The sequence below is a fragment of the Ciona robusta genome, chromosome 10, assembly GCF_009617815.1.
Source record: "Ciona robusta chromosome 10, ASM961781v2".
Classification (NCBI taxonomy): domain Eukaryota; kingdom Metazoa; phylum Chordata; class Ascidiacea; order Phlebobranchia; family Cionidae; genus Ciona; species Ciona robusta.
This window is the reverse complement of record NC_143244.1, coordinates 6,750,367-6,777,257: the sequence shown is the minus strand read 5'-3', so window position 1 is coordinate 6,777,257 and position 26,891 is coordinate 6,750,367. Positions and strand designations below refer to the sequence as shown.

Genomic DNA, 26,891 nt, shown 5'->3' with positions numbered 1-26,891 from the left:
AATATTAAAAGTATATATTTATATATTTTAACTATAGGTTTTAACGCATGAAAAAGTTTGTATATATTTTTTTAATCAACAGACAAAAGCACTGTGGCAAGCGGCCTAGTCAAACAGAATAACGCAGAAATTCCGCACCAACAAAGTTCTTCCAATAGCACTACTCTCTGCTACAAACACTAGGACATCTTACCATGGTAACTTAGTACCAGGATCGACTACACTGTAACATGATAGCAGGTACAAAAACACGTATAAAGAAGCCATTTGATCTACTAAGGTAAACAGAGAGGGAACTTTCATTGACATGAACAAGTGTTTGAAGAATATTTTACCCAAAACAAAAATCCTTGATACTTTATTGTAGAATTCGAGTCGCGTAAATAATCTTTTATAACAAAAGCTTTGTTACGTGCGTGTTACGTCACAAAAGAGCTTGAAACGATTAGCGTGCAGTAAACAAAGGGGTATTATGACGTAAACAAATCAGCGCGATATACAAGATATGAAACAATAGCTTTAGATTGCAACAGAAACTTGGGAACTGTTAAAAAATAATATAAAGAGCAGACGAACTATTCAAAGTTATTATGACGTCACATAATTTGGTATGACGTCACACAATAGAGTAAAACGTTACACAAACGAAACAACCAAATAGTACGAACAAAACCATAGAGCAACATCGAAAAGCGACAAACCTTTTGAAACAAAACACAATTTTTTCCATTTTTGTCTTTAATTCGGTAATTTGGATTCAAAAACCAAGAAAATTTAAATTTCCCACGCTTTGTGACGACAGCACCGACGAATCAGCGCTCTGTGTGTGCGACGTTTTATGATGACGTAGGTCCTCAAGTTTTGAGAATCTTAAATTACAGGAAGGAAATAAACAAACATGAACGTTTTCACCTGTAGAGTAAAAATACAACGTTAATTGATGAAATGAAAATGTGTACCATCTTCCCCCACTCTACTTTAACTAGAACAGGTTCAAAATACACCGTGTTTTTCCAACCTATAACATTTATAGAACAAGTTCAAGCTGGATCGGTTTCAATCCATGGAACTATCTACAGTCTACACAGTATAGGAATGTGGAATACTGTGGGAGTTCAATTACTTCGTGGAACCGCTGTGGGTTAAGCCTTCCACGGAATTTAAACTCCAGTGAAAACAACTCCTACGTAGCTCGTCACGTATTTCATGACCAGGTGGTTAGAACAAGGGGTTATTACAACATCTCATACAAAAAGTATGTTATGTCTAATTTGTTACATTTTAATCAGGCCGAATAAAATTGCGAACGTAATTTTGTATCGTAATTGGTGAAAAAATGAACGATTATGTCAGCTTACAAGTTGTCACAACTTTGTGGGTGAGATTCTGTTTAAATAAGAGACTATCTTATTATTATACAAGGTTCTGATGGGCTTTTTCTCTGTAACGTTTTCGTAGCACTGGTCCTTATACTGTTTTTCCTAACTAATCATTTAAAACACGATCAGGATATTATGTACCACAGGTGTCCCGTCTCACCCTACAGTAAAACACTACATCACCATTATGTTTGCTTGTATGTGTGTTCCTATGGTCGGTCCTTGCGAATCGACGTCCACAAACCGAGCATTCATGAGGTTTTTCACCAGTATGGATCTTCTGGTGTCTTTTTAATTGATCTGGTCGCTTAAAACTTTTGGTGCACATCGAGTACGAGCAGAAATATGGTTTTTCCATCCCTGTTTTATAACAATAACATTATATAATTTTAACTATATTGTAACAAGTATTATTTTTTCAAACATATTCTAAAATAGATCACAGCGCAAAAAAATCCCAATAAAAAAAATTATTTTAAATTAAAAAAAATGTGAATAAATTTTTCGTTTTTTCGATGATTCTATTCCATAAATTTATCATTCACCGTTATTATGACCTCATCACTTAGATTCATACGTCATAACTTGGATTGTTACGTCACAAACTCACCAACATGATGTTTATTGACATGGATTTGTAATTCGTGTTCTTTGGCGAATCTTTTGTTGCATTTAGGGCGAGTACATGAAAACTTTTTTGGCTCCGAAACTTTTTTGTTCGAGCGACTTCGACTCCGCTTTTGGGAACCTGATACAAATATGACGTCATAGTCAAGCGTGCGATGTCATAATTCAACCTATGACGTCATTGAATAAAAAAACACGTTTTTCACCTTTCTGACGTCATACATTGTAATATCACATTAATAAATACCCGAAGTTTCTGTCGCGTAACCGACGTCTCTGATTGGCTGAGACGAAGTGACGTCATTCACTCGTAGATGGTGCTCTTCATCGCCTCCGTGCGGTTTATTGACTGGCAACCTGAATGAACGAAACGTAAGATATTTTATCTTCACATTAGGGCAACGATAGTTGTCATAGCACGCGGTTCTGTATCTTACACCCCGTGCCTGCTAACGAGTGATTTTGAGTGTGTGTGACGATTCAGACAACCCGTTAGTAAGCACTGGATTGGATTAACTGCCTTTAAGGGTCCTGCTCAAGAACACATACGATCACAATGGAAGCACCGACGAGCCTTGAATTGAAACTTAGGGTGCGAGGCGATAACACTGGGTTGGAGCATCTGTAATTAAATGACATACCTCGTATGTGCTTCTGCATTGAACCATGACCGCTGGTGGAAATGACGTTGATTGGTCGTCATTTGCATATTGACGTAACAATGCTTTGCTGACGTAGGAAAGTACGGAGAATTAGACGAAATATCTTGAATGAAATGAAGTTTTTGTGGAACTCGTTCGAATAATGCTGGATTGTAGACTTCGTTTGTGGGGGGTGGGGGCTCGTTCGTGAATCTGCAACGTAATAATGGCTATGGCTTACAATCTAAACAACATTCACAGTCAAGTGCTCCGGAATACGTAACAAACAAAAAGTCCGGCGTTTTTTTTTTAAATCGCCAAACAATCAGCATGTTATAAATTTATCATAATTATGCTTCACACAACGATTCATACGTCACACACACAAAATAACGAACCTGTTGTTAACACCAGCTGCATCATCCAGACGTTTCTGTTCTCTCTGTAACAAAAACAATTCAATTAACATTGGTGTAAAAAGTTAACTTTACTTATGGTAAATTATTTTCCAATAAAAACTGATTTTAAGTCATTTTATTCTACATGGGTAAGGTAGCAGCAGAATATATAGTAGGGTGGGGGAAGATGGGACAACTCCCATATACCGTTGTTAGTTGTTTAAAATACGATAAGTATATTTCGACATTGTATGCTTAAGTCTTCCCCCACTCTACTATAAAAACATATTTTATTCAGTATAAATATTCCAAAAAACCTGATAAACTCCAGTTTCGTCTTTTTCATTTTTCCCGCCAATTCCGTCAATGATGACGTCATAGTTGCTAAACACGTGGCCTGCGGTCGTGTCGATTCCTGTGTGACGTCATACTTGATATTGGTAATGCTTTAATGACGTAACAATAGTATTTCAAACGTCATATTTGACAATATTTAACACTTGTTCTATTAAACATAACATTAACTTTTTATCTCTTTCAGTTTTAAGATCAAATTGATTAAAACGACGAAGAGACGGAAATCAACAAAACTACTGTGGTTAAAACACGCTACGAAAACCAAACGATATACTACCTCGTTGAAATTTCAAACTATACTACAGTGCATTTAGGTCGCTGTGTACTGTGCGCACGCCTAGATTACACGCGAGGCCGATCGGGCGCTTTTTACGTTCGGTCATTATTATTATTGCTGCGTTTACCACGCGTTTCGTACACAAGCTTTCAGCGGTTTTCTTTTGCTTTTATATTACAAGAACTTATGTAAAAAGATAAATATAAATACGGAACGATGTTCTGTTATATATGGATTATGGCTGAGAAAAATATTTTACGGCGATTATCTTAAAGTGGTAAACAAAATGGTTCGCATACTTTGTACACGACTGTCGTTTAGTTGATTCCCATCTCTTCGTTTAAATCACCATAGTAAGTCGGTGTAAGATGTTTCATGGTTTAACCATGTTTTAATGTCCTATTTGGTAGTAAACAGTGACTATTCACGAAATTATATAACCGTGTCGTCACGACTCTTAAATACTGTTGTTAATTGTGGAAAACGCGATAATAAGGAAATATGGGGTATGACGATATCCATATAACAACGACTTAGTTTATGTTCTTTATCCAATAAATCCATTAACGCCATGCAGTGTTTACAGCTAAGCGAGGAGATAAGACACCTAAACTAGAATTCGCAGATTTTGCCTAAATATGTTATAAAATGTTTGTAACGTTTTATGTTTCGGAATGTTGGGAGTTAAATGAAATATTGGAATGCAATGAAAGAAGAAACGTCAAGGAGTTTGCCGCCATTTTATTTTCGTTTGTTTTTCTACGCAATGCGTCTAACAGTTGGTTTGGCCCGTTCTGGCTTGCATGCATGAATGTAACTTATTTATCCCCCCCGTGGCGGGACGTCGACCGTCGTTACGTTATTTTGATTTTATAAACACATACGAATTTAATAGTGTTTAGTATTGACTCCGTATTCTCTGGTCAAGCAAACGGTTTAACCAGGTTGCCATGACGTGGTAAATGAATGACGTCATGGGTGTCAATAACGTCATTACATGCGTGTTAACTCGTAAAAGGCACGAGGTGTATAGAACAGAACAACCATGTTATAAGTTTTATTTCCCCGCCACGCGAGGATAAAAAATATTTTTAGACAAAATTAATCATAGTAAACAACGCATAGTCAAAGGTCATTGTATTTCGGATATCCAATTGTGACGTCATTAATCAAACGAACAAATGGACAGTGACGTAACAATACGTTTTATTGTTCTCGGTGTTCTATAAATACAAAATGGAGTCGAACAAGTGGCGAATAGCGGGGGGGCTGGTTTTATACACTCGATGATAAATGCGGGGAAATGTTAACCTTCGCATGAGTTGCTACTTTAAATAAATTCTTCGAAATAAAAGTCGACATTTTAATTTATATAAACCTTAAATTTTGTAGCATACGAAATTTTAAATCGAAGCATATAGAATGTTATTTATCTTTTCGAATACCGTACGATAGGAAAAATCAAAATAAATCTAAAATGGCGCTGTTAATTGTTCGAAAACAAGGTCAGGAAAGATGGGATTTAGGTGCTTACGGTTTCTGATCCCACAACACTATATGACACCTAAAATTATAATTTCTACCCTTTTCTCGAGACGAAAAGACGATTAATATTTCCTTACCTTTAACTGTTGAGCAATGGGGCGCAGATCTGCCGCTGACAGTTGAATGAAACTCCATGGGGTGGATGGGGGTGGTAGGGTATTGGGGCTGCTTCTCTTCCGGGGGGTGGTGTTTAGGCATCTCTTTCGACGAGAATTCGTCCGGCGCGAAATTTCCGTCAGAAATAAATTTGTTTTGAAAGGCGGTCGTTTCTTGCAGGTCTCGGTTAAAATCATGGCCAATGTAATGGCCGGTATCGTGTGGTAGCATACTGTATGTGTTCGGTAATGATAACTGGTGCATGGCTGGCAGTCCTGGACATTCTAGCTCACAGTGAGTTATAGTTTGAATGTGAACTTTGAATGGATGCTGCGTTCTATCTGGCAAAGATGGAAAAGCTCTCGGGGCTGCGAAATATCCTGATGTTTCATTCTTCGGGTTCCGCATTTGAGTAAAACTTTGAACGGGTAACGGATACATCATTCCGTTGCTAATATTTGTAGGCGAGGAATAATGGGGAAACACAACCTCGTTTTTGTGACTTCCATCTTTCTCTTGTTCCATTGAATTCGCAACCGGAAAGCTACAAATGTTATTTTCCTGTTTCACCAAGTTACTTTGCAAAAACCCGTTATTCGAAGCCAGTACTTCGTTGTTGTATTCTTGGAAACCAAGATTATCACGCTGCTGTTGTTGTCCTTCACTCGAATATCCGAATTGTAGAAAATCTAAAGGTGGAGGGTTCAAATCGGACACACCTGTTGTATCTTCTCTATACTCTGTAGCGGGAGATCCACCTGCACCACTATACTGTGACTGCTGATGTTTAAGCAAGTGTTGGTCTGCTACATAAGCTGCATTATCCCCACTCGCCTCCCAGGCATCTTGGAAAGCCCAGTCTGCCGCGCTCTCTCCTCCTCTAGTCTTTACTGCTTCTCCCGATTCTTCCCACATTTCCCGGAAGTAGATAGAACCTCCTCTGCTACAAAAAATACCGAATCAACTTACACCGAATTAGCCGCCCAGCGCGCCTAACCACATCATAGAAGTCAAATATTCAATTCAATTCAGCTGCAAAAATATGGAGGCCTTAAACCCGAGTTATTGGATATTAAGCGCATTCATACGGAACAAAACTCCCGTGTAATATCCTGGCTGATTATAAGCCTGCTGAGACTACATACCGTTACATCAAGTCCATTCACCTCCTCTGTGAGAACTTGTAACCAGGCGTCGGCAGTAAACCAAAACTAACTCCCTCTCCCTCTCGTTTATCAGCAGTTGCCTCGGTGATTAAATTTCCTTAAACTTTTCTTCGCTCTGTGTTGAGAACTCTCCCAAGTTTTCCAATAACTTTTGTGTTCGATTATATTTACAATCCCAGCGAAATATGCCAAATGGTAAAACAATAAACAAATGTTTTTTTACAATGAACAGTAACAAGGAAGAAATTTTAATGATTAAATGAATGTAACTTGCTTTATCCTTGCGTGGCCGGAAAACGACAGTCATTATAACACGAGCGCTCTGTTTGATACACCTCGTGCCAGCTTGCGAGTTACCACGAATGCAATTTTGTGAGTGATTTTTTGTATGACTGACAGTTTAGACAGCTGGTGGGTTGAATAAGTACATATAACGCTAACCTAACTAAGGAAAACTATTCAAGTGTAAACAACAATCTATGATTGCAATATTAAACGACCGTGTTGTAAGTTGGGGTAAGATGGGACGTGTTTCATTCTCGTCTCGTCCCATTTAGTAGTAAACAAAGAATATTTACAAAATTAAATACCTGCATTCCCACGACTCTAAAACAGCGTTAATATATGTTCAAAACACAATAAGGAAAGATGGATATTATATTCTATCTTACCCCACATTACAATATAACAAGATATTAATTAAAAACAAAATGTCCGAAAATTGTGAATGATTTTTTATACATTTTCATTTTCTTCTTTTTCTGGAAGAGCCCGTTTTTCTGTCAGGTTATTGGTGCATATTTGCTTGTATGGAACCAACATGCTTTTAGCGAGGACGAACGAAATATACGGCCGTTCCGCATGGCTTGGGCCCGGTGACGTTTCGACCTCTGATTGGACGTTGAATCTGAACGTAGCTGGTGACGAAATAATGCACCTTTGTTCATTGTGTGGGACCTTAGGAGAAACTTTGCGAAATTTTCTAAGTTCAGTATCAGTTATTAGTTTGTCTAGAAAGGAAGCTTTTCGTTGCCAATGATCACGCAATCCTACATTAAAAGAAATACTTCGTTTGTGAGAGTTTGGAGAGAAGCGGGTTCTCCTATGGCCTGTTTTCACGTCTTCGCTTTGTGAACGTGATGTTTTTAAAATTCCATGTGGAGGGTCATGGGCGGCTATCGGATCCCTCGGCTGCATCGGTAGATTGTTACCAATAGTTGATAACGAGCATATTGTATGCGTGCTGCTCTTTTTTCTGTTGAAATAAAGTTGATGCAGCGAAAATATGAAACGTTTATTAGTAAGGATATTGTTACTTGCTTATCCTTATATGAGGCGGGGCAACGACATTCGTTATAACACGGGTGTTCTGTTTTATACACACAACATAAAACACGATTAGGATATTTGGGTATTATGTGCTAATGATGTCCCGAATTCCCCCATCGTACCATATAGATTAAGCTAAAAATGCAGCAAATATACATAATAATAATAATAATAATAACGTAACAAAAACTTACGATTGTTCTGCCGAGCCTGGAATCTCTCTGCGTCGTAACTTTGACGTCAGCTTAGAGCAGCCTTCTCTGAAATTTGAGCTTGTTCCGTAGAAAAAAATCGGTAAAAATACAGCGCTCAGTAACGAGGATGTTGTTATGCATAACACTGATTCGTCTGTGGGTGAATTACTCATCGACTTGAATATAGAAGCAGCAAGAGAAAGATAGAACGGCGACCAGAAGATTGTCTGACAAACCACAGCGATAGACACAACGTAGAAAGCCTCAGAGGTCCAGGTTCGAAACCGGTATCGGGGGGTAAAGAAAAATTGGGACGACATTCGAACTCTGCGTAATATCGAATTGCGAGAGGCCGGGGATTGGTTGACGAACTTATTCGGCTTGTGTGTCTTCCTGGAACAAATGTGACGTCATGATAAGGTGTGACGTCATGATAATTATGTGACATCATGATAATTCAAATAAGGTGAAGGGATTTATGAACAGGTGACCTTAAGCGCTGTTTGTAGCACGATTAACATTTTTACGTTAACATTTGTCGAATATAATATGGTCGATTGGGGTAAGATGGAACGTGTTTTCGTTTTTTTCTATCTTTTTATTTTAAAGGTCACCTGCCTATTGTTCCAAGCGCTAACTCCATCCTAATATTAGAAAATGGTTAAAACAATCCTTATTGTGATACGGAACTTAGCAACAGTTTCTTACCTTCTGAACGACATGAATATGAAGCATACGGTAGGAACGACCCAAAACACGATGAAAAGATACGAAACAGCTGAGTGAGACACAAAGTAAAGTCCAACTGAAAGCAAATACGGCAGGAGCAGAACTGTTATACATAAAACCACTGCCTTTTTGTTGTTCTTTAAACTAGTGACCATTACGGCGTTGGATCGAACGACCAGACAAACTAGAATCCAAAACTGACTACCACTGCTTGCCATAAGTAATAACAACCTCACATTTGCTACAACATCAAAACATTCGGTCGAAGATTTTTCCACGGTTTCGTCACGGCACGGTGGCGTACTAGTGACGTCAGATGACGTAGTGATGACGTCACCAGCAGTAGTGATAATGGGGCGTAGAAATCCACATATAGATACGATGATAGAACTAACCAACGAAGTTGCGCTACCGACCAAGTTATTGATAGCAAGAAAACACAAGCAGAAGTTTACTAATCGGAACATTCGTCGACTACGGTAGATAATCCCGACCACGAATGAGTTCCCGACTAACGACATAACTGACAGCATTATAACCACAAAACAAGACCATATTGTCCGCGAAGATTCAACGTACATGAAGTTCATCTTGGGTTTTTCGACTGAGTAAGAAAATAAATTCTCGGCGGGTAGATTTTGTTCCAATTAAAATAAAAATCGATGCAGCGTCGTTATTGCACCTGTTTCCTCATGATGACTGCAACACGATTTTATTCTGCCACAAAAACAACAGCACAACATATTTCACAGCAGTTACAATATAAATAAATAAAAACAAATTCCCTTCACGTATGGTATTGCACTATGCAAGGTGACAAAATAAAATCTAAATTCAAAAAATCAAAAAATTTTAATTGAAATTTTAAAAATTCGATTTTTAAACAAAATTACTGCAAATAAAATATTCGGTTCAAAATCTGTGCAAAACGTAATCTTGTGTGGCAAATTTACAAATCACAATAAAAAAATTACAAAAAAAAGGTTAATTTTTTTAGTACCACAGTACAACATATTGGAACAGTTAGGTATTATTTGTGTATCATTATTTGAACTTCAGCAACTAGTTCTTGAGCGAGTTGAATGAGTTTTTCTGCATCATGACATTCAGCCATCTCTGTATTACAAGGTATTGTAATAAATATATATTATGGTTTAAATTACAAAATAAAGTAGGGTTCAAAACGTTAAAGTCTGGGGCCACGGTTAGCACATCGTCTTTAGCCCAGAGGTTATGGATTCAAGACTTGATGCTGCTACTATTGTAAGCAAGTTTCGCAAGACACTTAATGGCAATTGCTTCAACCCAAGGGTTTCTTTGGGTTTTCTAGATATTCACCCATAAAGTTTATTCACCCATAAAACTTATATCTTATAAGCAGGCATATAAAAAGTTACATTCATTCTTTCACCACAGTTATGCAAGAAGCTATAAATACAACAATAATAATTTGATTACCAACCATTAAAAAATTTAATAATATCCGTGAAATCCATATCATTTTCCAGGATAATATCTCTGTATGTTTGTAGCATTGCAAGCGCAAAGAACAAAACAAAGTTATTCGATGAACAGTAGTTAGCCGACCATATTCGCTCCCAAACACTGAACACGTCCCCATCATATGATAACTCTGCACATAACAATGTTAATGTCTACTTTACATAACTTTGATAATTACATTCAAATTACAATAATAATAATAACTTAGGTTTCAGGTTATAAAACACAGATTTGTTGGTTAGTTCATGTATAAACAATATAGACATACACCTATGGCATCATTTTTCTTTTGGTTTTAAAATTAAAACCAATTTCATTTCTCACTACTAACTATTAAAATCACCGAGATAGTTTTAGTTGTTAATTGAAACTCCTAAAAATGAAGTCATTGGTAATATACATATGTGCTGTTATGTATATATTAAAACTAACAAATAACTTATTTTATCTCTTCGGTAACTGAAACAAAGTTATGATTAAATAACATAAAATGGAATAAAGTGTTTATGAAACTGGTTATTATATTAATAATAGCACAAGGTATGATATTTTAGATTTTAAAATAGAATCAGCTTATTAGCATTTGCTTGTTATTGATTCGGTTGATTGATTGTACAGTAACACCTGCCCTGGTAACGAGCTGTGCTGTATGCGTTCTTTATTTTGAGCTGAGTTGTTTACAGTTATTCAAACCACGAACATACACCATTATGGAATAGCAAAAGTGCGCCATATAAAATTAAAACATTTCACAAGCGCTGATAAAGTGTAAAAAACAAGCCTGAATAAACCTTAAGCTTTCACCTCTTTTAAAATCCAGTAGAAACCATCTGTAGCAGAAATAGAAATGTGTGTAATCTCCATTCTTATGCATGTGTTCAAATAATTCACCATCGAGTATCTAAGAATATGTTACGTAACGCGCGGATCAATAGAAGTTATTTATACTTGTGTGTCAGAAAACGAAAGTCGATATAACATGTGTGTTCTGTTTCACACCCTCATGCAAACCTATGAGTAACCACATTTGTAACTTTGTGGGTAAATAACATATTTAAAACTTATTTGAAGAGATTTGTGGTTGAAAACATAAGTTTTAATCCATATAGGTGAACTCTGGAATTTAGGCTGAAGTTGCCTCATTAGACCAACACCATTAAAAACATAGAAGCATTATACCCACTATGTTAACACACGTACATAAATGGCCCATACCCCAACACCACTAACTCACAATATGCGTCCTATTTAGAAAGAGCCAACGTAAAAACATAGAAACATTATACCAACCTGTATTAATGACCTCATATTAGCGAAATGTGAATCCATAGCGCCACCGTTTGGAAAATTGCTTCCCATTCGTTTCATGAGAGAAACGAAACAATCGTAAACCAAACTTTCGTTATCAAGCACTACAAGAAGCGGTGCTGCCAAGTCACACATGCCCTGATGAACATAATGGGTTAACAACATTTTAATAAAAAAGATTTGGGAATAACCCTGAGAAAAATTTTTTAAACTATTGTGTAATTTTTTTATCAAGCTTTTTTTAAATTGTATAAAAATTATAGGCCACTAAAGATTTAAAAAAAAAATTACAAAAAAGTAATATTTATACCAAAGTATAAACTTATGCCAAATACTTGGATTGCAACAAAAAGTTTTCACACAAACATCAAACATGTACCTGCATATATCCAACTTCCAGGTTCTTCCAAACATAACACGACATTATATTCCGTAGTTTAACCAAGTTATCCTCGTGCATGAAATAAGGATGGTTGCGATCACAACGTTGAACGTCTTTGTCGATCCGATGTAAGTTTAACGCAAACGTGTCCAGTAACTCGACCTGGGGTAAAGTTAGGGGGTCACGGGGCTAAAAACGGGGACGTAATACTGGGGAAATATTTGGTAAGTTAAAGTCAACTATTTAGAGGGGATGAATAATTTTTAGGGTTTAATATTGGGGTTAATGCTTGGGATTAATGACGAATAATTCAACCTGGGATAAAGTTAGGGATTAGGGGGTAATAATGGGGACTTAATACTGGGGAATATTTGGTATCTTAAAGTCGAGTAACTTATCTTAAGGGGTGTAAAAAATTGGGGGTATAAATAATTTTGTAGGTTTAATATTGGGGTGACATTGGGGGTAAATATATTATGACATCACACTTACAGTATAATCAACTTCTTTATCAGTAGTTTCATCATCAGCTGTCAATCAAAATATTGTTAGAAATACAACAAGCAGACATACTGCAATAAACAATAGAAACATAAAACAAACCTGTTGTGTTTGTTGTTTCTGGAGAACCTTCCAATTCTACATCTCTGAAAACAGAAATTGAATGAAATATTAACTGAAATGTCACCCCAGCCAACAAAAATATACTACATGTGTTTTTTTTTACCAAAAACAAAGCACAAGACACATTTAATTGCTACAGATCAATGTAAAACCAGCCATTGTCCACTTATAAACCCTAGATAATTAAATTCAGGGCACTTACCCCCCACCCCCTTGCACAGTTTCATCGGTGCTAATACTTTTCATTGAAACAGACGAATGTTGGTCAGTCCTTGTTGAACTGATAGATGAATATGGAATGTGACTTGATGTGCTGGACTGGAATGAAAATATCAGTTAAAAGAAAATTCCTCTTTGTAAATAACCAAAAGCTATGCTTAAAATAATATATTTTATTTATCTCTTTGAATACAGTAATGAAAATGAGGTTAAAACATACAATAAAGAGAAGGGCATTAGCAGCAAAACAAACAGTTGTTATATACACGCTGTTAGTAAAATTCGAGAGTAGGCCTGCCCACCCTGCCACCCCAGGTTTGGCGCCTATATACACACCCCACCTCAATATGTTCATCTTCGAACGAAACCGACTTCCCCTCACTAATCTTCGTCTCGTCAATCACTTTGTATTTCTCCTGAATCAACAAAAGTTTTTTTATATACGTATGGTATTTTTACCTTGCCAGTATTTATCAAAAATAACTTTACAACAACAACAGCAACGTACAATATTCTTCTTGTTGATAGTTTGTTGATCATCGTTGGTGAAAACATCGCTAAGATTCGACGATTGTTGTCGAAGAATTGGTTGAACCTGTTCAACGTTCAGTTACATAGAGTTTATAAAGATGTCATAATGTTTATATGCAACTAAAGTAATATTTTACAAAAAAATTGCAAAACACGAATGAATCTTGGAATGTACAGTCTGGAGCATTTTAACTAAATGATGAAATGTAAAATCGTTACATTCTTCTATTTAAACTCTGATTAAAATGTCATAATGTTTATTATGATGTCATAATATACCACGGGTGGCGATTCGCTGCTCGACGTCGAACATGAAGACGCTCGTTCCGATGATTTTAATTGACGCTGGAAAAATATATTATGATGGCATATATTCATATTATGATGTCATATATATATCATACATCATACTATAGGGCAAGATAGTTACAGTTAGCACAAAATATTCCACATTTTCAAATCCTGTTTTAACAAATAAAAACACTCTTTTAAGGTTGTAAGGATAGGGTAACATGATTCAGTAAATTTTCTCGGTTTACTACCAAACAGAAGGAGAAAAGAGAATGAAACATGGACCATCTTACCCCAATCTACTATATTCATATTATGTCATAAATACTCCAATCACATTTACATTAAGTCATAAAAATTCACATAATAAAACCATACATAATACCTGGTTTATTATGTCTTCCACAAAAGTCCATTGTTTCATAATAACTTGATATTGTTCCTCCATCTGCCGATCAATTTCCTCCCGATCTTCCTCATCTGTGTCCGGAGGATAATGTTCCAGGAGGAACAACCAAACTATTGGACGAAGATCGTGATCAACACCTCCGAAGTACGTGTGTCGCATCAACTCAGTCATGCTTGTTAACTGTGTGGGGAGGATTGGGTGTAGGTGGTACCATGGTAAAATTTGTGTGTTTGAGTGTTATATTTTGTCTTGTTATAATGTCTATATTATATTGTCTATATATATATATGTGGAAAATGAATGAATAGAAAATGTGTGTCTGGTGTATGAGAAGACACCCATGTTATAACACTATAGGATTAGAAAGCTTGAAGTGTATGAATTTGCCATTTTGTGTGTGTAAGACACCTATGTTATAACTGAACAGCTAGCATGAGGTATACCTTCCCATAGATGAATATTTCCTTCCAGGTAGTTTGATTGACACCTCGCGTGGCGTCAGTTGGTAAGGTGGGTGAGATCACTTGGTTATGAACCATCTCCGACAAGTGGGTACGAACTGTCATTAGGTGGCGACAGTGAGCTAACCATCCGTAAAAAGCTCGGGAAATAATTTGTCGTCTCATTGTGTCACATAAGACCTTAAGTGAGGACCTGAAAAGGTTAAATATAAAATACCAGTTAAAAGTGATGCAACCAATTCCAGATTATATTAAAATTTGCTGGACTAGCTGACAAAAAATCCAAAGTGTCAGTCAAATAAAACTTAACTTATTTAAACACATGTGAAAAGTGGTGCAACCATAACAATGTTATTGTTTTGTTGACGCTCTATAAAACTAGCTGCAAAAATAACTAGAGTATTGGTCAGAAACAGCTTAACCTATACAAAAAAGCTTGTTACTTTACAAAACTTTTTCTGCGCTACTTTACTCACAATTTTTTTGGGGGCATGGAAAAAAAAGAATCTCTAAATGAGTTGTACTACCCTTTGTAAATTCCTGGACACGTTCTATAATATAAAACACTCTTACTGTATATCGGTTGATGGCGTTCCATTCCTTGAGCTTGTAACATTATAATGTCTTGGTTGTTGGTTGTCATACACATACATATCAAGGTGAGGAACATATCCATCTGAAGAATCCCATGTACCTGTCAATCAAAAGCAACTAATATATAATTGTATCACGTTATATGGTACTGTGGTTAGCATGTCTGCCTGTAGTGGAGAGGTTACAGGTTTGAGGCTTGACGCTGCTACTGTTGTGGGGGTATGTTGTTTGGGCAAAACAGTTACCAGCAATTGCTTCAACTCAGTGGTCACTGATGGGTTGTCTAAATTGTCAGCCATAGAAAAAATCCAGTAAATATTTATCCACAAGGTAACTTATGTGGTAACTCATAAGCAGACACAAGGTGTATAAAACAGTACTTGTCCGAGGACACCTACACCCACAATAGTAGCAGCATTGAATCTCAAACCAGGTACCCCTTTGTTTTCAACTCTCATGCAGCAACTACCATTAAATATTCTACAATCAACTAACAATGTACTTTACTAGAACAAACACAATCAACTATGACATCACAACCATGCAATGACCTGCGTATGGTTCGGATATTTTGTGCGATTTTGGAAGCGAACATCTTTTTGCCGACGAAATTATTCTTGGGGAGTTTTTTTTCTGAGGTTGTATGTAAAAGTAGTCACTTTCCAACATAGCAGGTCGTATCACTACAGAACGTGAGATCTCGTAACTTGAGTTTCGTTTATTGCTTTGGATGGTTGAGGTAGATTTGGTACGTGGGGTCTTCCATAGTTGGGGTAACGTGAATATTGAGTTCATGAGATCAAATGTTGCTTCATGTGGTGTATGATGAGATGATATATCTACGTACAAGCACAAATGCTGCATGCAATACAAACAACAATACCTACAAGAACAATACCTACAAGAACAATACCTACAAGAACAATATCTACAGCACAATATCTACAACACAATATCTACAACAACAATATCTACAACCCAAACTTACAAAAAAACAACACAATACTACAATCAGTGGTCCCTTGTGATGTTTTGTGCCACTGTTTGTAGATATATTGTGTTGTTTTTTCAGTGCCTACAAAACTATACTTCCAACACCTACAACAGAATACTTACAACTGCTATCCGATGAAGTGCTAACGCGAAACACAAAATCAGTTGGTTCGTCAGACTCAGTACTCGAAGTCGATTTTCTTGAAGATTTTCGTCGCAATCGAGGAAACACTTTGCCCTAGTGGATAATAATCATTGTTAATGAGCAATTAAATTTTAAGTAGTTGGGAGGAATGTGTTGTATAAGGACATAGTCAGTACATATGGCATTGGTGACACCCAACTGCACAAGGTACAAATTGTACATATAGCATAAATAAGACCCGGGGCGATCAGTACACGTGTTTTACATGAGGCAAAAATTGCACACAAGGCCCAAGTTGTACACAAGGCACATATTCTAAACAAGTTAATATTAGCCTACAACATTGCACACAAAACTGGAGATGCAAACAAATGTACAGATTACACACAAAGCACAAAGGTGATAAGTCGCACATAAGTTGCACCAAGTGCACAAACTCTCACCTTCCCTTTTTCAGACCAGAGCGGAGGATCAAGATGTCCGTGAGGAAGAAGTCCGGTTTCAAGACACGATAGGAATGATAATAAGTGACCACCGGGGGGGAAACGTATGGGAGGCCATTGTACGCCATCTTGACCAACTAATACCAACGTTCCACTCTTGTCCACTGTGGGAATATGTTAGGTTGGATTAATAAATTAATGAATGTAAATTGATTTATCTTTGTGGGGTGGGAGCATGACAGTCGTTACAACATGGTTGTTCTGTTTCATACACCTCGTGCCTGCTTACGACTACGAGTTACCATGTATGTTACTTTGTGTGTGTGTTTTATTGTACTGTATGGCTTACAAGTGTCTACAAAAAGTTATAGTACAGTCCACAAAAAGTTATAGTACAGTCCCACAGATAACATATACAAGTTGCAGCATAGATATCATATATAGATTGCAGCATAGATATCATATATACTCACATTGTTGATGGCAATGTAGATACACGATGTCCCGAACATCAACAGATATCGCAAACTCCCAATATGAACTGTGGATTATATGTTTATATAGTGTGTTTATGTTTATATAGTGTGTTTATGTTTATATAGTGTGTTTATGTTTATATAGTGTGTTTATGTTTATATAGTGTGTTGATGTTTCTAGGATTGTGTTTAATACTCATAATAAACAATGCTGAATTGTTAAAACAAACAAATATACTGAACAATATATTGTTAACTTAATTTACAGAATTGCTGTAGATTGATTGGTAATTTAATTCAACACAATGACATTACATTACAATGGAGTTCAGAAGCAAACAAAAATTGAAAAACAAAAAAAAACAAGAACAAACTTTGTGGATTTTACAAAACAAAAGCAAAGAAACCAAAATTAAAATAAGTCTAAATAGAAATACCATGAATCAATCTTAATATATAATAAACGAATTCATTCATAAAACAAGGTATTCAACATAAACCACCACAATGCTCTGTGACTTACTTTGCACTTTTGTACATACGATGTCTGCGTATATTAAAACACATACCCCTGATAATTTAACCACTTTTACACATACAACTCAATACCTCATGTACCCACTTTTACACATGACCCCTCAATACCTCATGTATCCACTTTTACACATACACCTAATGTTTAATACTGTGGGGTAAACTGGGACACTATTAGCACCTAAATCCCATATTTCCAAATAACAAACAAATAACAACGCTCTTTTAAAGTTGTGAGGATACAGTTATATAATACCATAAATATTCTCTGTCACTACTAAATAGGACACAAAAACCGAATAAAAACGTGTCCAATTTTACCCCACCCTACTATACCTTGTATCAGGTACTTCTTGTGATGCCTCATGAGATGATTCACGTGATTTCACATCATGATTCACATTCATGAGTTGGTTAGGAGTCCATTTAACCAACATACAACTGGCTTCTTGATGCAAAGATAAATACCCAGGTATCAAACCAATGTCTTCTTGCTGTAAAGTAATTTCAACGCAATGAAAATTTTGGAATAATATTTTAGAAGCTGGTTTTCTAGCAAAAAATAAGTAAAATCTAGGCCACAGTTCTGTTGATATATTGTGCCCACTCCATAAAACATAGACATAACATACCAGTTTCACCATGACATAGACACCATATAACTTACAGGCTGAACCATGACATTATTCTTCCCGTACAAAAGCGTCATCTTGGAGTTCTGATGCAAAGACTCCACGTAATCCCTGAACGAGGTTCCCTTCTCCATGGAATCGGAAGATGACTGGTGACGCACTGGAGTGAAGTGGAGAGCTGGGCGTCGTCCTGGGGAACTCGGGGAGGCGTGTCTGTGATGTCATAAAGGGATGTATTTGTTTTTGTGAATTTTTTTATTTGGTTAAGACATGTTTTTTACGATTTTTGTTTTGAGTTTATATTTCTAATTGTTTGTGTTTTTATTGTATGATTGACAATTTCGACAATCTGTTAGACCACTGGGTTTGAGAAATTGTAGTTAAGTGTCTTGCCATAGCTATGTATTGTATGCAATATGAATATGCTTTGGATCTGCTTTGTTGACACCCTGCTATTTAAGGTGTCTGCTCATCCATACACTAGAAAGCTTCAGCAACTCAGCTGTGAGCATGGGAGCGGCAACCATAGATAAGTCACTTAAGTTCCAACCCACAAGAATATAAATGACCAAACCAACCAAAAGGTAGCTTATCCACACACTGAAATAGCTTCGACAGCACGGCCGTAGGCATGAAAGTAGCAATCATAGATAATGAAGTCACCTGCTATGAAGTTTATGTCGTTGAATAAGTTCACCAGCTGGTGGATCTGACCAATAATGATCATGAGTTTTCATCTTGGTGAAGTCCAATGCACAAGGACCAACTTAAGAAACAGTTAATAACAATTTACATGTTAGGTATAGCTTCTATTTCATTTCTTTTTATGCATCAACAACAAAACCAATATTACACTTAAAATTGCTCTGATCAGGTTTCCAACTTTTTATTTGAGAAAAACAAAAAGTTTACAGAATAAGTAATTTCATTTATTCAATATTTTGTGCAACAGGAACAGCAAAAAAGTAACGACTCACCAAGTATTGCGGAAATCAATCTTCCACTCAAAGGGTTGGCCATTATAGATGAAGACTCGTAATATTTGCTGTAAAATTATCAAAAACAATTTCAAATTAAAAAACATCCAACATTATTTGGCATAGGGATATATACACTCTACAGTGTTTAATATAATTCAGTTTCTTACATTATAATCAACAATATATGAAATGAACAATGAAATATATGTCACAACTTAAATTATACAACAAAAGATGTATTTAAGGGAAAAAAAACTTTTGCTGAACATGATAAGAACAATCAGACTAATTTGAACTAAAAACAGAAGGGGATAATTAGCAGCAAAACGACAGTCATTAAAACATACTTAAAAACAATTTTCAATTGATTAAAATGTGGCTGTTAAACTGAAAACTTAAAAATACAGTTTATTGCTAGAGGTCAGGAAACCAGTAATGTTTATTGCAGGGCAGACAAAGAAATAACAATGCTGGTCGTAAATCAATGTGCATAGTTACTCATTGTATAACAGCATGAGGTGTAGCATGCTGGGGCTTTGTCTATTGTTTACTTAACAATGACATTCTATTGTTAATTGTTTGAAAGCGTAATAATATTGTAATATTGAGATAATTGTATAATAATGTATTGTTAGTTGCGCTACCGTGGGATATTTCATATCAACCATTGATATATATAGACTATACTATATAATATAGTAAAAGAATTCTATAATATATCAGATAGGCTATACATATTATAGTGCAGTAGTGAGTGCTACTATACACATAACCTAAGGGGTGCCTAGGGTAACATACATGATACATGATAATGATATGCCACATTGTTACCCCAACTTTTAAAAAACAGGGATTAAATGGTATGTTTCAAAACCCTAGTTTTAAACCTAAATAGCCTGCGGTTAGGTGTCTATACAAATAAGCAGAACCAAAATATATTGCATTCAAGAAATTAATCAATAAAGTTTTCGATGTTTGAAGACTATAAGTGCAGCTGATGTTTGAAGACTATATAAGTGCAGCTAATGTTTAAAGACTATGAAAACACAACAAAAGTTATTAAAAATATAAATTACAACAAACCAATTGCTAATGTTTGAAGACTATGTTTGAAGACTATAAGTGCAGCTGCCTTTTAAGATTTTACAAAAAAATTGAAACAATACATACGCGCTGTGGTCAACCAAATGTTCTGCTATTTTATCAAGGATTTTTGAAATGAGGGCAATTCGTATCCAAAGATGTTTCTTGTTATGTGCGTTGTTGTTTTGTGAAAGGGAGACATCTTGTGACGGGGGTCTGTAATAAACAAAGAAATAAATTATTAAGATTTATCATTTCTATTCTGGCCCAACGAATAGGCTCAGGTCATATCCTTTTTAATGGGCACTTAAAGAATAATAAACAGAAGTTATTATCAAAACAAGATGAAAATCTAAATTACCTGGTTTTATTAGCTCATATATAATTAAAGGTGTCTATAATTGCAGTGTGGCAGGGCAAAGACAGTCATTATAACACTGTTGTTCTCTGCATACACATCATACACACTTGATTGGTTATTTCTACAGACTATTTTTTTTAATATATGGCTGGCAATTTGGACAACCTAAAAATGACCACTGGGTTGAAACCTTTTTATTTAAATGTCCTACACCAAAACTTATTTTTTCCTTACATACACAGTGTGTATTACACACAACCTACTTGTTCATATTGGTTTCAATTTCTTCTATCTTAGTCACAAGTTCTGCAACTTGTGGAACTCCCTTTCCAACTTTTGTGAACAAGGAAGCGATTTTGTTGGATCGTAGAAATCCAGCCGTTCGTTTCCTTAGTCCATCAAGAAAACAAGTTTCCACAGTTCCTAGTAATTAATAAAAGTTATTAGCATAAGCTGCAGATTTTTCTTTATCAGGAGTTTTATAAAAATCTCCTTTTTTAATTTGATTAAATCTTTGTTTTTAAATTTTTAGTAAACTATTTTTGTTTTTATTTTTCAGTAAAATTTGGGGCTACATTTGATTGTTAAAATGCAGTTACACTCATAGTTGTCAAACATAGGGAACCTCATTGATTAATATGGTAATTATATTGGCTTTTATTGTTTGTATAGACACCCAACAGCAGGTTTAAAAAGCCTAACCTACCATGTTAATCTGCTGCATGACCGCACATTGAATGAGATGGGATATTGTTTATGGAGGTTATGCAAGGGACACCAGGGCATATAAACATAATTATAGTACTGTGGGGTAGGATAGGATAATGTCAGCATCCAAATCCCATATTTCCTGACTGTGTTTTGAACAATTAATAACGCCATTTTAAGACATAAGACTACGGTTATAAAACTCTGAAAAATATTCCTTGTGTACTAGTAGTATAGTATTACCAAATGGGATGATAAAACAGAATGAAAAATGCCCTGTCTTACCCCACTCTTATATAAGTAGGGCAATGACAATATAACAAAGTACATTTATTTTTATGATAACTAAAATAATAATTAATAAAACATGATTAAAACTCGATGTAAAATGACACGCAACAGTCATTATGACACACAAAAACAGTTAACAAATTTGTGGCCATTAAAACTGAACTGTAAAATAAAAACAGGTTGCAACCAAGTTGTTAAGTTGATTTATACCACAATATTCCTTTGATTGTAAGATTGTAACTTCTAACGAAAATAAAAGACAAATCACGAATAAACCAATCGTTGTTTGCAGCGCAGCATCAATATGAGTAAAAGAAACCATCATTATTTTTTAATGGAATTGAGATTAAATAATCAATAAAGTCGTTTCTCTCATGAGGATAAATGCAACAGGTTGGTTGGGTTCAGTTATTATGGATGTCAAAGTGTCGCCTTATTTTGTGTTTTTCATCACGCTACAAATGCATTATTTTAGAGGTTTGTGATGCATTTAAACAAGTTGTTTGAACATGTAATAAATATCTTATCTATAAACTTATTATAAGTTATTTACCAGGACCTTAGACGTCAAATTTTTAACTTTTTAGCAAAATCTAAGATGGTGTTATTAAAATGTAGTTAAATTCATAGTTGTCAAACATAGGGAATCACAAGTTGTCAAACATAGGGAATCACATTGATTAATGTTTTAAAAGCAATATACTTTTGGCTATTTTTGTTTGTGTAGACACCTAACAAAATAATAAATATTTTAGGCTTAAAACTGGAGTGCTAAAACATTAAATGTCACCCCTTTACCAAAAAAGCCTGAATGACTCATACAATATATATACTTATCATAAATAAACTTGCATACAAACAACACATGATTGATATTTACCACACAATCTTAGAACATGCGGACTTTCTTCGTGAACAAACTTCTTCGTCACAGCTTCCTCCATGATGGCTTTAACCTGTTTTACATAAACATAACATTAATAACATAAATAAAGAAATAATTCACAATATGCCTGTCAGCAACAGAATATATAATATGATTAATGTTACTTCCAATGATCAAACAAGCTAGTACTGTAGGTAGTGGTTGGTGGGCCTGCGTTTACCCCTGAGGATACAGGTTCGAGACAGGACTACTACCATTGTGTATGTATCCTTGTGCAGGGCACTTAATTAAATACCCCGATAATATCTCGCCAAAGAGCAGGCGAAACGCCGGGTATTTAATCTTTAAAATAAAAAATTCATATTGCCGTAAGATTTCTTTTATACTTATAGTATGCCTGGTAGCAATTACATATACATAAATATATGTGTATAAAATATTAATCATTCAAACTATGTACATTCGCAATGATTTATTCATGTTCACCAGTGAGGCAGTGATTAATAATAACAAGTAATTATGATGTCATAATTATTACAAACCTGGCTTTTAAGAATCCGAAGTAGTTTTTCATGTTTGTCTTCATCTGGAAAAGGTTATGTAAAAAGTGAGAAAGAGATAGTAATAATACTGATAGTCCAGTGTGATTGGACAAGTCGCTTCGCCCCAAATAACAACCAAGTTACAAATGTGGTAGTTCGTTAACGGGCACAATGTGTATAAAACGGATCAACCATGTAACAACTGCCATTTCACCACCATACGAGGGTAAATAAGTTTTTCATTCATTCCTTCAACAAATGCTGCATAAGAACAGCCAATTACAAACTTTTGGTCTACATTTGCACTGTAACACAACACCTTATCTTTATAATTTTAAAAAAAAAATAGGTAGTTTTATATAATATAATAAATCTACACACAAAAAAAATTAATATAAGAAATATTACAACAACCAAGTATAATGCTAAGTGTAGATATATATGTCAACAAAAAATAATAACAACAATACCTATAAAGAGGTAAAAAGTTAAATTTAATTGATGACATTACAATTAAAGTTTATTATGTAATATACCTGGTACATTTCCAGTTTCGTTTGCCATTTTAAACAACGTTGAAACGCAGCTAACCTGTTAACAGCCCATACTAATGCAACACATATCTGGTTAAATTTATAATCAACTACCTTACTTGCTTACTATAATTGCTGCAAAACATTTAAGTTAAGCATTTTATAACGCTTCTATTTGTAAAATAAATAGAATTTAAAAAATATTGTACACTATATATTACATAAGCTCAAATAACAGTGGCTTGCTTACATACTACGCTAACATCACGTTGTTGTTGTTTGGAAATTATGTCGGAATAATTTTAAAACAACTCCCCTAACAGAATCCAAATTTTAGAACTGGTTTAGGGAAAACACCCTCAGCATAATTTTTCGTGTTTAAAATTAAATTAAGTGCAAAAACTTAAAAATTTAAAAGTTAAATTTATTTTTTTAATGTAACCGTAGTTTTTTACCACTTGACAAATAAACAAATTGTCAGTTGGCCTTCCATGTAGCTTAAATTATGTTGCTTTAATATTTTATTTTGCAACAGCACGAAATAATTGTACAAAACAGAATAAACGGGGGACATATTGAAGATTCTTCTGAAAAATAGTAACCAGATTAAAATACATTCAAAAAGTTGATTTGGCTGGCGTTGGTGGAAAGCCACTACGGCACGACAAGCCCCCAGCCAATGGTAGTGGGTTTCTGCTTAGGTGAGAAACCCTTGCGGGATGTTACTGTCCACGCAGGTTAAAGAAGCCCCATAGACAAAAACGATACAACGAATGCACATACACATGTGCACGACAACAGCGACAAAAAGACAAAAATGATACAACGAAGTGCAAATACAAAAAGTGAAACATGCAACACACACAACAGCTCAATCATCACCAAAAATGGAACGGTTATAAAAAGTTAATTAACGCGGACATAATCATAGGAACATTTTCAAAGAAAATATGGTTCAAATCCTAAAGGATAATCTTCTGCAGTGTACAAATTATTAAATGTCCGACCACAAGAGTCGAAGCCAATAACATCTCCGCATGTCCCAATCAAAAGGTAAGTCGCCATGTTGGTACCGCGATACTCTCGTCGCATCTCCACGCAATATAATATCGTTTGGATGTTAAGCACCGCTTTGACCGTTACGAAACTGCGTCAGGTTGTTACGAACCGCATTTACAGTGACCTAAATAACCGAGCGTAGCGTCACTGGCGGCGACGTCCACGCAACAACCCAACAGTAACGTTACTCAGTCTTGAACCGTGACGTAACCGCACCAAACGCTGGGCCTTTAAGGCCCATCGACGTATAGCGTAATTGCAACGTGGCCAGCGTCACAATTAGGCTTTTGTATAAACTAACAATAGGTTAACGGGGACATTCAATTAATGAAAAATAAGGGGCATTAAATCTAAAAGTTAAAAGCGTGTATATTAGAATGCGCGTGGATATTACTCAAGTATTTGTGTACCAACATGTCGTTCTTATCAAGTGATTAGGACAATGCAAAACGTTAAAAGAATCGACCTTTGCAGAAGAAACATATAATGACGTGTACAACAACAAAATCCGATCCAGCAAGATGTTTGCCATAGTTTTCATTGCAGATATTTCAGTGAAATGTAAAATGCACTATAATAGTGACTGACCAAAATCGCTAGCAACATTAGGTCCAGCAGAATAACAGCAGCGCAGACAAGACACACAACTCAATACTATAAACCTCATAACTTCAAACCGTGTATCCTTAACTGGCGTCTTCGTCTTTGTTCTTCGTCTGCAAAAATAAGATAGTTACGTAACGTTACATGCTAAAGTGATGTAAAGTCTCACCAATTCTACACAAGTTCATAACGTGTTTAAATTTACCCCAAACTTATTGTTTATCAATAAATAATTAGTTGTATAATAATATACAATACCTTACGACTGTCTTCTGCAGCTTTATTCGCTGACCACTCTGCAAAAAGAAGAAATCGTTAAATGGCCATTTTTATACTATTACGTCGTAATTACCTTCATTCTTTCTTCGTTCCATGGTCCGCTTGATTCTCTGTGACGTCACATACCATGTTCTGCAAAATCTTAACTTTAAAAATCAGTTTAAAACAAAAGTAGTTTGTGACGAAACAATGAACTTACGAAGTGGGTTCTTCTGTTGCGTCATCACCACTTCGTGACGTCACATCATCGATCGATTATTCTGGAAAAGGGCTTATGTACGTAATAATGCCAATTGTGATTTATACTTTACCAATTCTTGATTTTCTTGCTTCGCACTAATAGCGCAAATATGGTTAGAATATACAAGTAATATGCCTTGCATCGACGTAAAACGCGTATGGGGCCCCATGAAAAAAAAATCGTCGCGGAACGCACGTATAAAACAGACGCGTATTGTTCTGCTATGACGTAACGAAACTTGTGACATAACATGGACGTGAATGGTAAAAAAACGCGTGTGACGAGTTGTGACGTAACGGAACGCAGCAAATATGAACCGAGATATTGCATGTGACGTCGCGAGTGACGTAATAAAGAACCGTCTTGATTTCTGAAACAGAAAGCGAAAAAGACGAGATTAAAAAACGCAAGGCACAAAACTTTACCAATAAATTATTGTATATAATGTAGTGCAATAATCTTACTGTAAAGTAGTATAAAGTAAATAGTAGCCTATGTCATAATATAATTCTAATGTAATAAAACAATACTTAACTCAGCCTTGCAAGAAATCTTCTTAAAACCTTCCAACTTGTTACCTGGTGTGGAACCAACTTCATCTAAACTGAAACGTGGTAACTTTGTGGAAAAGGCGTTTTATGCGCGGAGCAATCAAGGCGGGGATATTCAGCTGGTGCGAGGCGTCAGTCACGTGCGCATTCTGCCCAATCAGTTTTAAGGACAGAACAGCGGGCTCATTGTGTCGCCAGTTCAAGATTATGACGTAATAAACTAAGTTCACAGTAATTCGCGAATATAAATTGTCGTTTCCTCAAACACGAATTGGGCTTTAACAGCGTTTCTATATGTAGATGACAAAAATCTATATTATTTTTCAGTGTAGAAATATTACGTTTAATAAAAACCTATCCTATACAATAAATGTTGATTCGTGTTTTAGATTATTGTCACTCCCCTGCGTTAAAAATATTACTGTTTTGCTCTACTGCACACGTGACGTTACGCATGACTGGTTGAATGAAAACAAAACAAAACTTAGACA

The 26,891-nt window shown here is 35.6% G+C and overlaps 3 protein-coding genes and 1 long non-coding RNA gene across 6 annotated transcripts; all 4 read right to left on the bottom strand.

The window, feature by feature from the left end:
- Positions 1-50: 50 nt before the first annotated feature.
- Positions 51-6,500, bottom strand: LOC149730263 (uncharacterized). The gene is made up of 8 exons (XM_089886281.1): positions 5,302-6,500; positions 3,363-3,460; positions 3,046-3,089; positions 2,648-2,860; positions 2,254-2,363; positions 1,990-2,127; positions 1,563-1,739; positions 51-912 (listed from the first exon to the last, which is right to left on the bottom strand). Exons 1-8 carry the CDS (start codon positions 6,233-6,235, stop codon positions 758-760), a joined length of 1,869 nt encoding a protein of 622 aa, XP_089742407.1. The 5' UTR covers positions 6,236-6,500; the 3' UTR covers positions 51-757.
- A 135-nt stretch (positions 6,501-6,635) lies between these two features.
- On the bottom strand, positions 6,636-9,328 carry LOC149730262 (uncharacterized). The gene is made up of 3 exons (XM_089886293.1): positions 8,718-9,328; positions 8,010-8,402; positions 6,636-7,741 (listed from the first exon to the last, which is right to left on the bottom strand). The coding sequence occupies exons 1-3, from the start codon at positions 9,326-9,328 to the stop codon at positions 7,222-7,224; spliced, it is 1,524 nt and encodes a 507-aa protein (XP_089742419.1). The 3' UTR covers positions 6,636-7,221.
- Positions 9,329-9,433: 105 nt separating this feature from the next.
- On the bottom strand, positions 9,434-23,828 carry LOC149730261 (small G protein signaling modulator 1-like). Of its 3 annotated transcripts, XM_089886247.1 has the most exons (28): positions 23,671-23,828; positions 23,135-23,178; positions 22,587-22,662; positions 20,971-21,130; positions 20,434-20,562; positions 19,261-19,328; positions 18,947-19,049; positions 18,319-18,496; positions 17,988-18,145; positions 17,641-17,664; positions 17,115-17,182; positions 16,642-16,805; positions 16,177-16,291; positions 15,612-15,899; positions 15,040-15,160; positions 14,449-14,659; positions 13,982-14,185; positions 13,585-13,650; positions 13,283-13,369; positions 13,116-13,190; positions 12,758-12,873; positions 12,535-12,578; positions 12,424-12,461; positions 11,929-12,093; positions 11,532-11,687; positions 11,046-11,142; positions 10,201-10,371; positions 9,434-9,854 (listed from the first exon to the last, which is right to left on the bottom strand). In XM_089886247.1, exons 1-28 carry the CDS (start codon positions 23,696-23,698, stop codon positions 9,769-9,771), a joined length of 3,240 nt encoding a protein of 1,079 aa, XP_089742373.1. In that variant the 5' UTR covers positions 23,699-23,828; the 3' UTR covers positions 9,434-9,768. The 3 variants fall into 3 exon arrangements, with proteins under 3 accessions (XP_089742373.1, XP_089742375.1, XP_089742374.1); XM_089886249.1 differs by lacking the exon at positions 15,612-15,899 and having other exon boundaries at positions 23,671-23,827; XM_089886248.1 differs by lacking the exon at positions 17,641-17,664 and having other exon boundaries at positions 23,671-23,827.
- A 118-nt stretch (positions 23,829-23,946) lies between these two features.
- LOC149730260 (uncharacterized) lies at positions 23,947-26,754 on the bottom strand. Its single transcript, XR_016385816.1, has 4 exons — positions 25,808-26,754; positions 25,682-25,740; positions 25,588-25,625; positions 23,947-25,442 (listed from the first exon to the last, which is right to left on the bottom strand). It is a non-coding gene; the product is annotated as an uncharacterized LOC149730260 (long non-coding RNA).
- Positions 26,755-26,891: the final 137 nt, after the last annotated feature.

Coding starts and splice junctions, on each gene's coding strand:
- LOC149730262 (XM_089886293.1), bottom strand. CDS start 9,328: ATGAACTTCATGTACGTTGAATCTTCGCGGACAATATGGTCTTGTTTT. Junction 8,403..8,717: donor ATATTCATGTCGTTCAGAAG/GTAAGAAACTGT, acceptor CATTTGTTCCAG/GAAGACACACAAGCCGAATA. Junction 7,742..8,009: donor CCAGGCTCGGCAGAACAATC/GTAAGTTTTTGT, acceptor TTATTTCAACAG/AAAAAAGAGCAGCACGCATA.
- LOC149730261 (XM_089886247.1), bottom strand. CDS start 23,698: ATGGCAAACGAAACTGGAAATGTACCAG. Junction 16,292..16,641: donor TCTGGTCTGAAAAAGGGAAG/GTGAGAGTTTGT, acceptor ATTATCCACTAG/GGCAAAGTGTTTCCTCGATT. Junction 13,191..13,282: donor CTATCAACAAGAAGAATATT/GTACGTTGCTGT, acceptor TTGTTGATTCAG/GAGAAATACAAAGTGATTGA.
- LOC149730263 (XM_089886281.1), bottom strand. CDS start 6,235: ATGTGGGAAGAATCGGGAGAAGCAGTAAAGACTAGAGGAGGAGAGAGC. Junction 2,128..2,253: donor TTACGCGACAGAAACTTCGG/GTATTTATTAAT, acceptor TATTTGTATCAG/GTTCCCAAAAGCGGAGTCGA. Junction 913..1,562: donor ACATACAAGCAAACATAATG/GTGATGTAGTGT, acceptor TTTACTCTACAG/GTGAAAACGTTCATGTTTGT.